A 16,564-nucleotide genomic window follows, 5' to 3' on the forward strand; every position below is an offset into this window, starting at 1 on the left:
CAATGGGAGGCCCGTGACCGTGACTTATTTGGTTACTTTTATTTTCCTCTGTGGGTATGCGTACTTCATTTCTCCACAATCTGAAGGTTCCCTGTTGTTTTGATTGGGAACCTGCTTTCTTCTTGTAGCAAGCTGCACAAATTATAGAAGGTATCTGAATTTATAGTATCTGATTAAACATGTTTTTATATTGCAAGTCACATCTCTAAGATGGCCGGCAAGTTGAAATGGGGATGGTGCCTTCCCCACACACAATTCAACTTGGGTAAAATGACATCAGTCATGACCATGTTGAGGCATGTTTAGGTAGGGACCCATGGCAGAAGACTTTCTTGGACTATTCAGTATCTTCTACACTAGCAGGACCTGCAGTGAATATATGAATGGTTCAATGAATCAAGGGATATGAAGACTGATGGATCAAGACAGATGGAATAACACAGTACCAGGTTCAAATTGAAGTAATAGAAACTAGTTTCACTAGTTTTTATTCTCTAGTGGAAATAATTTCCACTATTTTAATACTGAAACTATTTTAATACTACCTAATGATATCACAAAAAAAGTGTAAAATTGCCTATAAACCTTTAAAATACTCTTTAAAAAACTTCTACTGAGACCCAAGATGTTTCCGATTATAAAATCACATAATGTCCCTGAGAAATTTAGGTAGAAATTTCTCTCTATGTGAGGTCACTCTTGAAATATGTTTCTCACAATTCCAAGATCACTTTCAGGAAAATACAATGATATTCACTTGATTCTGAATTCAGCCATTGAAAATGGCTTCTTCTCTAGGGACTGTTCTGAACACGAATCCCAAAGATTTCTGGGTGGTAGGTAGAACTTTCTGAGACAAAATCTCCCCTTCTTTCTTATTTTCTGTCTAATTCAAGGGAAATGCACAATGATTCTTGACAAAAAAAAGCCTGACTCATCCTATCTTTCACTTTCCCTGTGCTTTTCTGTGTATGTGTTTCATCTTCAGGGACAATTTGTGCCTGAGAGCTGGCTGGAACAATGATTAAACCCATAATATCTCATTCAGAATCTCTGTTCCAGATGCAGAATATTGGAAATTAGATGGAGCTGAGAGCATGTTTTAAGAACTGGGATCTAGGCACAAGGTGACAGAGTGATCACCAGAATCTGGAAGTCCATCCATCTTTAAAGAATATATATATATATATATATATATACAATATATATATATATATATATACATACATATATGTATATATATTTGTTTATATATATAAAGAGGAATATAAATGCAGAGCTGTAGAGTTGAACTATTAGAATATGTAATAAATAGTATCCAATATTCAAATGACAATTGAAGGAAACTGAGGAGTTATTCAATTATGTATCAATTGAATATACAAAATTCACACAAGAAGGGTGGGTATTGGCAGGCCCATATTTTCTGTGTAGTCTTCTTGTTAATTCACAAGAGCATGTCACTATTTTGTGTTCCTAGAACTCTCCATAGAACTTCCCATGTTATATTGCCATGAAAGCTCTTGCAAATCTGGGTAACGGTTAAGTAGGGGACTATATCTTTCTTTTCAGGTTATGACTTCAGCAAGGAATTCCCAAAACTTGAGCATAGTTCTTAGCATGGTATAGGTAGTGTTTGAATGAAGATATGGAGAAATTATTCTGTTTAGGTAAAAATGGGCTGGAGCGATAGCACAGCGGGTAGGGTGTTCGCCTTATAAGCGGCCAACATGGCCGACCCGAGTTCGATTCCTCCGCCCCTCTTGGAGAGCCCGGCAAGCTACCGAGAGTATTCGATATGCCAGACACAGTAACAACAAAGTCTCCAATGGAGACGTTACTGGGCCCGCTCGAGCAAATCGACGATCAACGGGAGGGCCTTTACCTTACCTTACCTTAGGTAAAAATGTCAGGAAAATGTAACAAGATTTTCTTAGAGGGCCTTTTCTAAAGCAACGTCTATTTTATAATATCATGTATTTTGTGTTTAATGGAAAATTGGGGAAAATGGCTAAAGACACAGTGAACCTAGAATCTTTTTAAACGTTTGAGCATTTATTCTAGATTTAAGGTTGAGAGACTTACTACAGAGAATATGAGTAACATACTCAATGTCCTCAGAAACAAAAACAGTAAAACTAGGATTTGAACTCTGACCTGAATGAATCCATGCTTGTGTTTTTTTAGAACTCTCTTTCCAAGGCACTGCTTAGCCATACACCAAAACATGGTTCAAGAAACAATGAAGAAGTTCCCATAGAAAAGAAAGTCAGATTAAAGTAATAAGGCATGTGTTTAATATAGTGATGTGATTCTTGGAAGAAATCAAGATTTTACATATCTGTGCAAATTTAATATAGGGCACGTGCTATAGCATGAGTTCCAAAAAGATGATGACTCATTTGCTAGAGCAAGCTTGGAAACAGATATGGAAAAGAAAATATTTAAGTTTTTCAGCTCACTGTCTATAAAATATGGTTATTGATCTTTAAAGCCTCGTTAAAGTATTATTTCATATTTCTATGGCCAAACAGCTTCCATGTGACCAACACAGAAAATTATCTCCATCCTCCATTAGAATCTTTATTGCCCTTTCCCCTATGGAAAGTTGGCATCTGTGTTAAAATGCAATTATCTTTCACTTCTAGTGGAGTACTCAGCAACACTTAATTTTTAAAAAAAAATTCAGCATTGTTATTTTTGGATAAATTCCAGATTTTAACAATGAACCATCCAGAAATAGGCTAGACCTTAGTGACGAAGTAAATTCTGATATGCATCCCCAAATCCTAATGTTACTTTTAATCCAGGATATATTTCCAGCCACACAGAATGTGAGTGGTTTGATGCTGAAAGGACAGACTTCTAGTGACCGGCGATCAGAAACAAGAGTTCTTAACTTTTAGAAGCCAAAATTTGAGATGAGATTGCTAAAACACTTGATTGCTTCACATTTCACGCAAGAGGGTCAGCCCTCTCAGCAGAATAAAAGAATAAATTACTTGAAAATAAGATGCCTAAAGTAGGTCTATGGAATTATTCTGCTTTCTTTTGTCACAGTGGTTCTTGTCAAATTTTATGCTAAGGACGACAGGCTAAGACTTGACAGAAGAGCATTGCCTGATAAAAAGCGCAGTGTCTGTTCTGGAATGTAAGTGGTGGGTGTCAATGTTGTCTTTGTGTTTGATTGGAACCTTTTGGAGGGGAGATGATGTATATGAATATTGGAAATTTACAACCAATAAGAGTGAATATTGAGGCATCGATGAAATGCCTGTTTTGAGCTATATGACTTACATAGTATTCTGTTGAAGTGGTGAAGTGTTAAATTTTAATATATACGTATATAGCACAGCAGGAAGGGCGCTTGCCTTGCAAGCAGCCGACTTGGGTTCGATTCCTCCTCCCCTCTAAGGGAGCTCGGCAAGCTACCGAGAGTATCTCACCCTCACAGCAAAGCCTGGCAAGCCCACCATGACGTATTCGATATGCCAAAAACAGTAACAAGAAGTCCCACAATTTGTTGTGAGATGTTACTGGTGTGCATTTGAGCAAAGTGATGAACATCGGGAGGACAGTGCTACAGTGCTACAGTATATATGTGTATATATAAATATGTGTATATATACACATGTATATATGTGTGTATATATATACATGTATATATATGTGTGTATACATATACATGGGCTGGAGCGATAGCACAGTGGTAGGGCATTTGCCTTACATGCAGCCAACAAGGCCAACCCGAGTTCGATTCCTCTGCCCCTCTCGGAGAGCCCGGCAAGCGACCGAGAGTATCTCGCCCGCACGGCAGAGCCTGGCAAGCTCCCCGTGACGTATTCGATATGCCAAACACAGTAACAACAAAGTCTCCAATGGAGATGTTACTGGGCCTGCTCGAGCAAATCGATGAAAAACGGGAGGACAGTGACAGTGATACATATACATATATACATATACATATATATATACACACACACACTTACACATATTTTGGTTTTTTAAGCCATTGTAATAAGTTCTCAGGTGCTATTCCTGACTCTGTGTTTGCGGGACTATGTAGCACCAGGGTATTGAACCCAGGTCTCTGTCATGCAAACCATGTACTTTTAGTGACTTCCTCCGCTCCAAGATTCTCTATATTATGACTAGCCAGACAATCATTTTCCAAGAACAAACCAGACTCGCTCTTGCTTTGAGATCTTGCCTTTGGGCTGTTGCTTATTCTCTCAACTTCAGATCAAATCCTTTCTTTTCCAAAATGCATTTCTACTTTTAAATGTTAGTTACTCCTTTCCATCTTCACTATTTATCTGTTTCTCTTTCATAACCCTTTTTATCGCTTGAGTTACAGATTTCCCCCACAGATTCCAGTCTTCTTAGTGATTTATTTATTCATTGCCTATTTCTGTTTTTCCCACCTGTGTTGAAAGTAAATTTTGTTACAGCAGGAAAGTACGTAGCCTTCTTCACCAAGTCCTTAATGTCTGGGACAGTTATTAGCTTCTAGCAGATAACCCATGGAATGAATGACAGTGAATAATAGTGATTAGACAAACATACTTTTCAATGAAAAAAGTAAGAACCACTCAAGCAGGGTTCAGGGACGGAGGTTTCTACTCACCTGCACTACACCTGTACAGGAATCCAGAAAAATGCAGCCTTTGGGTTCTTTGGATATTTTTTCATCTTTATAAAAATTCATAATGTAGGAGTTATCGGGTAACTGGGTCAACTGGAAGAAGCGCTTTTTGAAAGACTAAACAAACAAACAAACAAAAACAGAAGGGGTCATTCAAATAGTTGTGTGCTCTTACAGAATCCAGATGTATTCTAATCTCTTTAAGACTTTGTTCTAACAAGGAGTCTCTTTTATCACAAATTCAACATGACACAAGATATAGATTGAAAGCCCCTGGCTCTCTGTGCTGTGACCCAAGGAAAAGGTCTCATGAGGCATGTCTGAAAGCAGAAAGGGCAAGGAGAGAGAGAGAGTTCAGCAGGTAGGATGCTTGCCTTGCATGCGGATGTCCCAGTTAAATCCCTGGCATCCCATATGGTTCCCCAAGCCCCGCCAGGAATAATTCCTGAGTGCACACTCAGGAGTCTTCCCTGAACATCACCAGGTGTGGCCCCAAAGCGAAACAAATAACAACAAACAAACAAACAAACAAACAAAAGCAGGAGAAGGCTTGGTGTGTGCTTACCCGGACAGTGACGGTATTGTTCACGGTGCTATTGAAGTTCCCCTTGTATAGCCAGCCGGACCTGAACACTCCGGTCCCTCCTGTGCCCCCTCCACCCTTGGACGAAGAGTGGGACGTGGAATCCTATACAAAAAGCATCGTTAGCAACACCGAAGTCTGTGGAGGATCCCAGAGCGTAGACACAGCCATTAAACACGGTTCCCTCTTCAACTCATCTTAAATAACCGTGTTCAGTTTTCAAACAACGGGCATTCATTTAGACTACAGGCTCTCGCACAACAGCTGTTGGAGCCTTAAGAAAAGTTGGTTTACAAGGCAGGGGTGTCATAAAGGACAGGAGCTACTCTTCCCTTTTCTTTTTTTCTTTTTTTTTTTTTTTTTGCTTTTTGGGTCACACCTGGCGATGCACAGGGGTTACTCCTGGCTCTGCACTCAGGAGTTACTCCTGGCGGTGCTCAGGGGACCATATGGGATGCTGGGAATCGAACCCGGGTTGGCTGCGTGCAAGGCAAACGCCCTACCCGGTGTGCTATTGCTCTAGCCCCCGCTACTCTTCCCTTTTAAACATTTCTCTTTAAACATGGTACTTACTTCATCCTTATCAGCATCTTCGTGGTCAACCTCAAAGGAATGTGAAGGAAGTTTCTCTGGCTTGTATTCTGTTCTGGTAGTACAAAAAAGGGAAAAATCCAATTTGCCATTTAAGACATTGCTTTAATTTCCAGGTGTTCTCTGAGTAACAACTATTTGGATGGCTTCAAAATTCTTATAGGATAAAATTATATTATGAGGGCCCCATTTTCTAGGAAGCCATTTCCCTATGCTATGTCATTGGAACTTCTTTCCAATGACTAAAATATCTAACCTTTAAATCAATGAGATAGTATTCATGCAGATTGACCAAGTATCTTCTTGAATGTCTTCTTAAGGAAAAGTTAAAGGTTTTGAGCTTTATACTTTCCTTCTATCACCTTTTGCAGTGGAATATGAGTAGGGATGTTTTCCATTTTGTCTTGTTTCTCCTTTGTAATGCAAACTCAAGGGCATAGGCAGCGCTTAGAAATGGTCCTGAGAGGCATTCTCTGCCCTGGCCACTAGGCTGTGCCATTTGCCTAATCTTGACCTCCCCTAAACACGACATCAATGTATAACCCAGTGGCTACTGCACTCAGTATATTTCTCTAAGGGCACAGGCAAAGACAGGCAAAGACACACCTCTCAGTTATAGATTATAAACCAGCAAGAGTTTGCACCTGATTTTACAAATGGTGAGAGAGAAATTAAGTTTTCTTTCCTGTATTTTAGATCATAACTCACAGCTGAAAGTAAAGAAGACAAGGTTTAGACATTTTTTTGATAGTCAGAAAAAGTCCTTCATGTATAATCTGCGTGCATTATTTTTATCTAAGATGATTTATATTGTCTAGACACAACCCAGGCGTATTTTTTATATGTACAGTATCACATTTGGTATTCCCATCCAAATCATTTCCTATGTTGATGGGATTCTAGGCAGGAAGGTGAAGGACAAAGAATTCTTTTTAGTTACATACATACAGAATTAGCAGACTGTGTATTCACATAGAGATTCGATGGAATTTAGTGTATTCAAAATACACTCCTGAAAGATGGAAAATGCCAAGCTCATATCTGGGAAGGTGGTAAGGTAGGAGCATAGATAAAACATTGTCATCACTGTCAAACTATGAAGAGCTTGTGATCAGAACTACAATCTCACACCTGATAGGGTTCCCAGACCCTTTATGGTGGTAAAATAAACATGAGCTACTATTTTTAACTATTTCCAGCTTGCAGTCGAAGGTCAATAAGTGCATTTACTTTGTTGACCAGACGTCACCATTTTCTATCTGAGATAAGAGGAATCATGGAACATTTGGTCACTTGGGTGGCTCATTTGTATGCTAACTTAATTGTCCTCAGTGGCATGGCTTCAAGATTCATCCATGTTGTAGATTGGATAAGGATATCACTCCATTATGAGATTCTAAAGTGGTTTCCACAAAGGCATCTGAACTCTTCAGAACTAAGCTACTGGGCATTGGTCTCTTTTGAGATTTCCTTGATTATGTTGTGGATTCAGTTGTTTGAGCCCTTCATTAGATGATTCATTTTTCAAAGCAAGAGACAGGCCAAGTCTCATCTGTGTCTCCCCTAGTTTTCTCCTGACCAATAAGAGAGAAGTTCAAGATGCTGAAGAAAACACTGATGGGCAAGTTGAACAAGGCTATCATAGAAATGAAATTAAAGGGTCCAATTTAAAACTTTGTTTTTGGAAATAACCCTGTTTTTTAACTGCAGAATAAAGCTCTAAGAGAAACCTAAAATGTTAAATGGGTATTTGAAAAAGGACTCTTCTATTACAACTTTATCTGATGAATTAAAAAAAACTGTAAGATACAAGCTGTAAAAATAAATCACTAACAAAATAATGCAATTATGAGGGTACAGAGTACGTATGTTGGGTATTAAAAATGATAGTTTCACTTCAGTTCTAATTTAGTTCTCTGTTTTGTTTTGATTAGACATTATTGCTATGAAATCTGAAGACATACAAACAGGCAGCAGAAAATGGTAACAAGAAATGTATAAGTGAATAAATATATAAAGAAATGTTTAACAAGAATGTACCACACAAATATGTGTTGGTACAAATTTCAAAAACATGCTAATACATTTACAAAATCCCTCATCCACGATTTGTTTGTGAAGTTCAAGAATTTAAAAACATATAGTGGGGCCAGAGAGATAGTACAATGGTTAAGGCCTCACACACAGACATCCCTGTTTCCTGCCTGTCACTGCATATGGTCCCCTAAGCACTGCCAGGAGTCATTCCTGAACAGAAAGTCAGAAATAAATCCAGAGCACTTCCAGGGGTGGCTTCCAGATTTATATGTATTTATCACGATCATGATCACGACCATCCTGTTGTTCGTATTTATGTATTATATGTATACATTAAGCAAATTAGCAATATTTTTCTTTTAAAATATAAATATGTAGTAAGTAGCATATTGTTTTTATGAAATTGTATACACTAACATATATATATAAGAATCCTAGAACATATATATATATACATATATATATATATATACATTTGTGTACACATTCTGGGGCTCCCCATTCTAGTGTACTCTTTTCATTTTAAGAAAGAAAAAATAAAGTTCATAATAGAGACATATTGGAAGAGATGGAATTAAAAATTTTATTACCAAAATGCTAATTCATGTAACTACAAAAGATTGACCCCGATCATCTTTAATAAGCTTATTACATGAGATAGCATTTCTCTTCCAATGGATTCTACTGTTTTTGATCTTTTCTTCTTTTTTGGGGGGGGGTTGTGGCACACTGGGCAATGTTCAGGGGTTATTTCTAGTCTGCATTCAGGAATTAGTCCTGGTGGTGTTTGGGGACCATATGGGATGTCAGGGATCAAACCTAGGTTGACCGCGTGCAAGGCAAATGCCAATCGGCTGTACCACCACCTGGCTTTCTTTTCTATTCTTTCTTTCTTTTTTTTTTTCTTGCAAAGTCTGAGAGATACTCAGACTTATCTGTGTTCCCTGTCAGTAATGTTAAATTATTTTCCCTCTTTGGTTTCAACCTTATGTGAAATCAGAGCAAGTTGGAAACTGCAAAATGCTCTTTTGGGACCATCTATTCCTAATCAACAGAAAATGCTATTTTCCCTCCATAACAATTTTGATGTTCCTTAAATAATCCCATCAACTTTCCATTTGATTGGAAAAATAAAGACCTAAACACAACCATTTCTTCTCTCCATTCTCTTGTGTGGGTACATATTTCCTGAGATTCGGAGACAATAAAAGGTGACTGACTTCAGAGCAACTGCTTAAAGTGATTTGTCTGTAGAGGAAGAAACACAAATGTTCTAGGATTCTTAAAATGATAACAGGATAGTAAAGGAAGCATTCCAAGTGACTGATAAGAAACCAGGAAGAGTAAACTGGGAAAGAGGAAGTAAAGATAAACATGGGATGTCAATATTTAGCACACATGGGTGGTCTAATCGACTAGGCTAGAGATTACTTATCAGTGTCTCTTTGATTATAATGCATTTATATTGGTTTCAGTAATTCTTATTTTGTTCTCTTTCACCAGGATGTTTTTCTTCCCTTTTTTATACAAGAACAATTTTATTGGTGCTTCAAAAAATATCGTTGTAAATCACAAAAAAGATCTAATGTTCAACCCTGATTTTGCAGAACAAACTTTTCTTTCCAAATTTTACTTATAAACAAAGCAGGGAGGAACTAGTAGTTCAGATTACTGATGGGATAAGAACAAATATGTGAGGCAACAAGAGGCTGGTTTGAATGAATCTGACATGACAGGAGACTAAATACTTGGGAGGGTTTTCCTACACAGTCCCAAATTGAGAATTGGAAATAACTAAGTCTAGAGATTAAAGCCAAAGTTTCACAGAAGTCCATATATTTCAATGTTAGAGGCGAATCGCCCCAAAATGTTGTCCTTCCAGAAGAGAATGGCTAAATCCAATGGGACTTGGTTACAGAAAGAAGTGGTACATGGAAACAAGAGGAGCTTCTCTGGTATCTGCAGCAACATAGATATCACTCCTGTCACTGTCTGTCACTGTCCTCCCGTTGTTCATCGATTTGCTTGAGTGGGCCCAGTAACGTCTCCATTGTGAGACTTCTTGTTACTGTGTTTGGCATATTGAATACTCTCGGTAGCTTGCCAGGCTCTCCGAGAGGGGCGGAGGAATCGAACCTGGCTCAGTCAGGCTGGCTGCGTGCAAGGTAAACGCCCTACCGCTGTGCTAGGATTAAAATAGTAGGAAATAAAATTAAGAACAATGATTATCTCTCGATGGGGCAGGCATAGTGTTCTTTTTGTATTTTTTTTATATTTCTTAGAAAAAATAGATATATTCTTAAAAAGACAAATTAACTATAACACAGCAACTCCATTAAGTTCCATCATTCAGAAATCTTTTCTCCTTCAAAGCTGAAATACTTGCAGAGCTAAAACCATGATTTCACCCCAGAAACAAAATATCTGATTCAAAGAAACTAGAAGCCTAAGCATACTATGGTCTGACTAAATAAAATTCTAGAGCAAATAAAACTAGCCTAGAATCAAGAAAATCAAGTAAGCGATAGTGAGGAATGGGGAGAGGGAAGTAGGGGTGGGTCCTGAACAGGAATGGGTGCAGTTAACTTGGATGATGGTGAGAATGTTTCATTTCTTCATGGGCTTTCAGTTATATAGGTCTACTATGCTCAAAAGACATCAAAGGGTACCAGGGAAGCAGTTCAGCAGAGCATGTAGCTCCCATGTCTTAGATCCTGAATTTATTCCCTGGCACCAACACAAGAAAGAAAGTCTTTTTATGATTTACTTGCAACTTGTGCATTTTCTTATTTAGTTCCCATCGAAAGAAAACAAATAGTGAAATGCAAACACAAACATCTGAAGTTAATGGTGGGCGAGGCTGGAAAGATAGCACATAGGATAGGGTGTTTGCCTTGCATGTGGCTGACCCGGATTTGATTCTCAGAATCCCATATGGCCCCTGAGCACCGCCAGGAGTAACTCCTGAGTGCAGAGCCAGGAGTAACCGCTGTGCATCTCCGGGTGTGACCCCAAAAAACAAACAAACAAACAAACAAAAAAGTTAATGGTGGGCATTTAAAAAGTTTTATGAAGGCTGTGGGCATTGTACTCATTTATAAAATTCAAGATAACAAGGGAGGTGCTGGAGAGATAATTCAAGTGGTACAGCACCTGCTTTGCATGTGTAAGGGGTTAGGTCTGATCCCCCAGTACCATATCGCTCCATATAGCAGCATTACTGTGGCAATGATGTTCCCCTGGTACCTGGCACTGGCGTAAGCATCACATTGCCAGATCCGAGCAACAAACCATCAGGCCCACATCATCAGGTTCCACATTGAAAGATGCATCTCATACCCCAGCACTATTGGAGGGTAACTCCTAATTGGTTGAAAAAGGGGTGGGTGGATGACAAGAGAAATGATGGATGGATGAATAGGTAATGCCATAATTACAAGTCTACAGCAGAAGAAATCTGTCAACGGGGACACAGATAGCACAGTGAGTAGGGCTCAGATCTTGCATGGAGCTAACCCAGGTTTGATCCCTGATACTGCATACAGTCTCCCCAAGTACTGCCAGGAGTGCTCCCCTAGTCCAGAGCTAGGAGTATGCCCTGAGCATCACTGGGCATGGCCCATACACCCCACCCCCAAAATATGTTAGCGTGTGGCTCACTGTTGCTACTTGGTAAATGTTCTTTTATTAAAAATTTATATTGTCATAATTCAGTTTAACTAAGCTGGTTCCATTTTATTTTCTCTGCAGCCACAAAATAATACTCTGGCATTTTCTTCTTTGTATATAACCAGCTGCAGTAAAATATATATAAAAGTATTCTATATCTCTATTTTACCCTGTGGATTAATAAAATCAGTGGCATAATATAGATTTTTATGTTATTCTTGTGTTCTGAGAAGCCTGGTTAAGAGCTGGTTTTTATTCCTGATACGTGACAGCTTTATATTTTACAGTCTAACCTGAAATAATATTTCTCTCCAATATTTTCCTATGAACACACTCCTAATTATGGGGTTGCTAGGAGTCAGTCATAATATAAACTTAAATTTAAAGATTCAAAATGAGGGAGATAAACACACCTCTTTTTTTTTCACTTTTCTATAATGGCCAGTTTTCATTCTGCAGTCTCAGCAGCTCATAAAAAAAATGATCAATTTAAATTGGTAGCAGACAGAAGCAAATTCTTCAGATCCAGGAGGTATGAAAATGATTTACTTATGGCCTCTGAAGACCCAAGGAAATTAGATTTCTCTTACTGACCTAAAAATGTAGGGCCTTGGGTTGGGGAGTGCTTAAACTTTATAAAATCACCGAAAAATAAAAAGTGTTATGAGTCTTTGTTGTTCCTGGGGATATTTTAAAGAATTACAGTCTCTAAATTTTGATTTTCATTTTGAATATAGAAGGGGAGTTCATTAATAGGCCTAAGTTTGTGGCAGCCTTATTCTTCCCTTTCTTGGCCTCAACTTCCACTTTCTGAGCTGAAGTGAGGGAAATTCTCAACAATATTTCAGTTACTTTCACATTTATTCTCAAGAGATTTTTTTTTCTCGCTTGTCCCATGAGAATTAAAATTCCTTAATGATATCCAGAGCTGTTTCTGCTGGGAGGTGCATATTTGGTGGTTTTAAGAGAGGAGAAATACTGTACATCCGGAATCTTTCATTTATTCAGTTTATTCATTTATTCAGTTTATTCATTTATTCACAACCCAGACATAAGAAAAGCGAGAGAGCATTTGGTAGGGAAAGCCACTATAGATGTCATTGACCTGAGGATAGCAGGGAGCTTCTAGTCACCAGAAGAGCTGAACCCTGTCATCTACATACCTCAGACACACAACAGACAGACCTCCAACATCTCGCACACAACTTCCAAGTTGTAACCACTTCTCAGAACTATTTTCAGAAAAAGGAAGTCTGGATGTTCAGAAACGCTTTGCTTTTCAGAGTGTCTAGAACCCGGGATGTTCCAAATGCAGAAATGACTCACAAAGTCTTAGTCTTTGGGGTGAGGGGAGCAAGCCCAACTCAAAATTACGGGAGTTTTCCCTGTTATGAGTGACCTGGTTTGAAGAGAATGGTGGGAGATTTGGTCGAAGTCAGTGTTCACTACTTTGGAAATAAAAAAAAAAAAGATGGGCTGTTTTGGACAAACATTCTTTTGTTCTTCACAGTAATGAAAGTTTGCAAGAGATGACTTGCTTCTGGGCTGGAGTGATAGCACAACGGGTAGGGCATTTGCCTTGCACGCAGCCAACATGGCCAACCCGAGTTCGATTCCTCTGCCCCTCTCTGAGAGCCTGGCACGCTACCGAGAGTATCTCGCCCACACGGCAAAGCCTGGCAAGCTCCCCGTGACGTATTCAATATGCCAAACACAGTAAAAACCAAGTCTCACCATGGAGACGTTACTGGGCCCGCTCGAGAAAATCTATGAACAACGGGAGGACAGTGACAGTGACTTGCTTCTCAGTGCCCTCCATCTAACCATCTTTCTTGTCCTCACTATTGCAACTCACTCTCCTTAATGTAGACTTAGTGAACTTATAGTCGTTTATTTATTTTTATTTTTTAATTTATTTATTTTGACCACTCCTAGCTCATTCCCAGGGGCCTGGCGATGCTCAGGGACTACTAGGTCTCCCACCTCCTGTAGACCAAATCTGGGATTCCTCATAGGCAAGACATATGCTCTATCACACAAGTCACATCCCTGGTTCCTTGTAGAACCTTCTGGAGAGGTAAACCAGGGAAAATGCTTGGTCCACACTTCCAGAGATTTCTGTTGCAATGATCACAAAATTCAAGGTCCCTTCATGAGAACCTGGGTCTTTTGTTAATTACTAGTGTTACCTTATTCCTCTGTTCTTGACCTGCAGCTCTGCTTCCTGACTATTGTTCTGCTGGTTGCTATCTCAGAACCATTTCCTAAGATCAGGGTGCTGGGAACTACTTTTCTTCAGATCAAAACCCACACATCACCTTCTCAGAGATGACCCAAAATGCGTTACCTCACAGCTGGTTCATAACACTTCAAATTCTGCACAGGAAAGCAGACAGAAGCCCTTCCAAGGATCCAAATCCAGAAAAGATATTCCTGGACCCATGGGAAATCTGAGAGAGAAGTTACCTAATTGAACCAAGTGTCTCTGAGAAAGCTAGCTTCAATATGTATTCTCCATTGCTTTCCCTGAAGGGAATTTAACTTTAGAGAGTCTTAAGGTTTTTTTCTGGCAGTATTTATATCACCTTAGTTGGATGAAGCAAAATTTCAGGGGTATCTACATCAGCAGAGTTGTTTGTATGTGAGATAAATGGAGAAAGTCTAATCACATCCAGAAACACTGTATTTTGAGTTTTTTCCATCAAGAATGACTATGCAGTTACTTTGTGCCATGCAGTTTCCTAGGGCTCAAGGGAACTATGTAGGAGTGTATGATGGGGGGGGGGGGTTTCTTTAAGGAGGATGAAGTCACTGCTTTAATTGGGGGTCTGGTCAGCTGAAATTCTTTGTGGATGATATTTGACAGATGCAAAACTGTCACCTTCTCAATAAGGTGTTACATTCCCTGGAGTCCAGAAAAAAATCAGTATTTATCATCTCCTTCTACTGTTCTTAGACACATGTCACTTCTATGGGATACTGTTTTTCCTCATGGATTCTAATGTCCTGGTACAAAAAATTGAAAACACTGATAAATATGAATGCTATGTATGGAATATTGTCAGAAACAATTAATTGGTCCAAATCATGCTCCTCTAATTTTCTTGTGTTAGTGAATAAAAGGAAGACTCATTAAAGTTTCAATGATAAGTAAGCTTTACAATTTCATAAATATTAAATGCGCACTTATAACTCACTTCCAATTCTGTGACTCTACAAACAGTACATGGCTTAACAAAATGTTCTATTGTGACTTTTCTTCACACATCTTGTAAACTTTACTTTGATACTAGATCCATGGATAGTTTATTCACCAACAATGCCAGGACTTAAGCAGAGGATGTATGAATGTATGTATCTAAATATTCTCTCTCTATCTAATAAAACACAAGGAAAACTTACAGGAGTTCTTACCTGGGTAACTGCCGAATGTCTCCAGAATACTGTTCATATTTGTAGTTCACCACATGCCACTGGGAGCTATAAAATTTACAAGCCTGCAAGGAAATAAAAGGCAAAAATTATCATTCTAAATCTACCATGAATACTGTTCTCATAATCTTTAGGGTAAAGTTACAGTGGCCTGTATTTGTGACGTTAAAGGTAGGGAAGAGGCTTGCTCTTCGATAATCATTTTGCATTTTCCAATGAAAAGGAATTCTTATCCTCTGCAGACTCAGGGAAGAGAAAGTGTTTAACATGTTTATCCTATTTCACTCGATCCAGGAAGGCTTAATTAGATCACCCACTGAATCACACCGGATGCGTGACTAATCTTCAGGATGGCCAGCCAACTCTCTTTCCATTCATTAACAGTTCCTAGTTATGATTTTTTTTATATTGTGCCTTCACCTGAAATATTGCCCCTTTAATTCCTGCTCTGACTTTAGTAAGTTGTTCTTCTTTCATCTTTATCTGATCCCTACTGTCAGCCACAAATCAGTTTTTTAAATTGATCTCATTGGGTTGTGAGGTTCAAGTTCATTTATTGATTTGACATGACTAAAAGATGATTCAAAGCTTTTGTGTGTGTGTGTGTGTGTGTGTGTGTGTGTGTGTCGGGGAGGAGGTGTGTGAGACCCTCCTAAGCGGATTCCTCTTAGGGATATTTCAGCCAGTTGGTGATGGCGTTCTGCTTGGTCTCAGCAGGGTCCCACCTATTGGTGCTGAAAAGGGGACAGCCTGCAGTGTCAGGAATCAAAACCAAAGTTGGTGGGGCTGGAATGATAAAAAAGAGGGTAAGGTGTTTTCCCTGCAGGCAGCTGACCAGATTTTGTTTTTTTAAATATGAATATGCTAAAAGGTCATTTATTTTTTCTTTATCATTTTCTTATTATTTTTTAACTTTTTAATAGTGAAACATCATGAGGTACAGTTGTAGACTTACGGCCAATCAGGGTTTGATCCCCAGCATCCCATATGATTCTCGGAGCACTTCCAGGAATGATTCCTGAGTGCAGAGCCAGGAGTAACCCCTGGGAATCTCTGGGTGGGACCCAAAGAGTCAAAAAGAAAAAAAAATAAACCAAAGTTGGTAGGTACCAGCAAGGCAGGCATGCCAGTCCTTTAAGCTGTCTCCCTACCCCACAAAACCTTTCTTTAAAATAATGCTCTCCTAGGGACTGGAATGATAGCACAGCTGGTAGGGTGTTTTCCTTGCATGCAGCCGACCCGGGTTCGATCCCCAGCATCCCATATGATCCCCCTAGAACCACCAGGAGTGATCCCTGAGTGCAGAGCCAGGAGTTACCCCTGAGCATCACTGGGTGTGACCCAAAATGCAAATAAATAAATAAAGAATAAGAATAAAAATGCTCTCCTCATGGTACTTTTTTTTTTTTTGTCACACCTGGCAATGTACAGGGGTTATTCTTGGCTCTGCACTCAGGAATTACTCCTGGCGGTGCTCGGATGACCATATGGAATGCTGGGAATCGAACTTGGGTTTGGTCACATGCAAGGCAAACACCCTATCCGCTGTGCTATCGCTCCAACCCCTCCTCATGGTACGTTTTGGCTGAACTGGCAGCCTTTACCGA

General features: G+C 39.2%; 1 protein-coding gene across 10 annotated transcripts in view; it reads right to left on the reverse strand.

Moving 5' to 3' along the window:
• DOCK10 (dedicator of cytokinesis 10) overlaps positions 1–16,564 on the reverse strand; it is a 326,872-nt gene that overhangs the window by 123,952 nt on the left and 186,356 nt on the right. For all 10 annotated transcript variants that reach the window (XM_056120910.1, XM_056120866.1, XM_056120935.1 and 7 more), the window contains exons 4-7: positions 14,940–15,022; positions 5,802–5,874; positions 5,211–5,333; positions 4,628–4,762 (exon numbers count right to left, since the gene is read on the reverse strand). In XM_056120910.1, coding sequence (XP_055976885.1) covers positions 4,628–4,762; positions 5,211–5,333; positions 5,802–5,874; positions 14,940–15,022 — 414 coding nt within the window. The remainder of the gene's footprint in view (positions 1–4,627; positions 4,763–5,210; positions 5,334–5,801; positions 5,875–14,939; positions 15,023–16,564) is intronic.

This window comes from Sorex fumeus, unplaced genomic scaffold (genome assembly GCF_029834395.1).
Source record: "Sorex fumeus unplaced genomic scaffold, SorFum_2.1 ptg000005l, whole genome shotgun sequence".
Taxonomy (NCBI): domain Eukaryota; kingdom Metazoa; phylum Chordata; class Mammalia; order Eulipotyphla; family Soricidae; genus Sorex; species Sorex fumeus.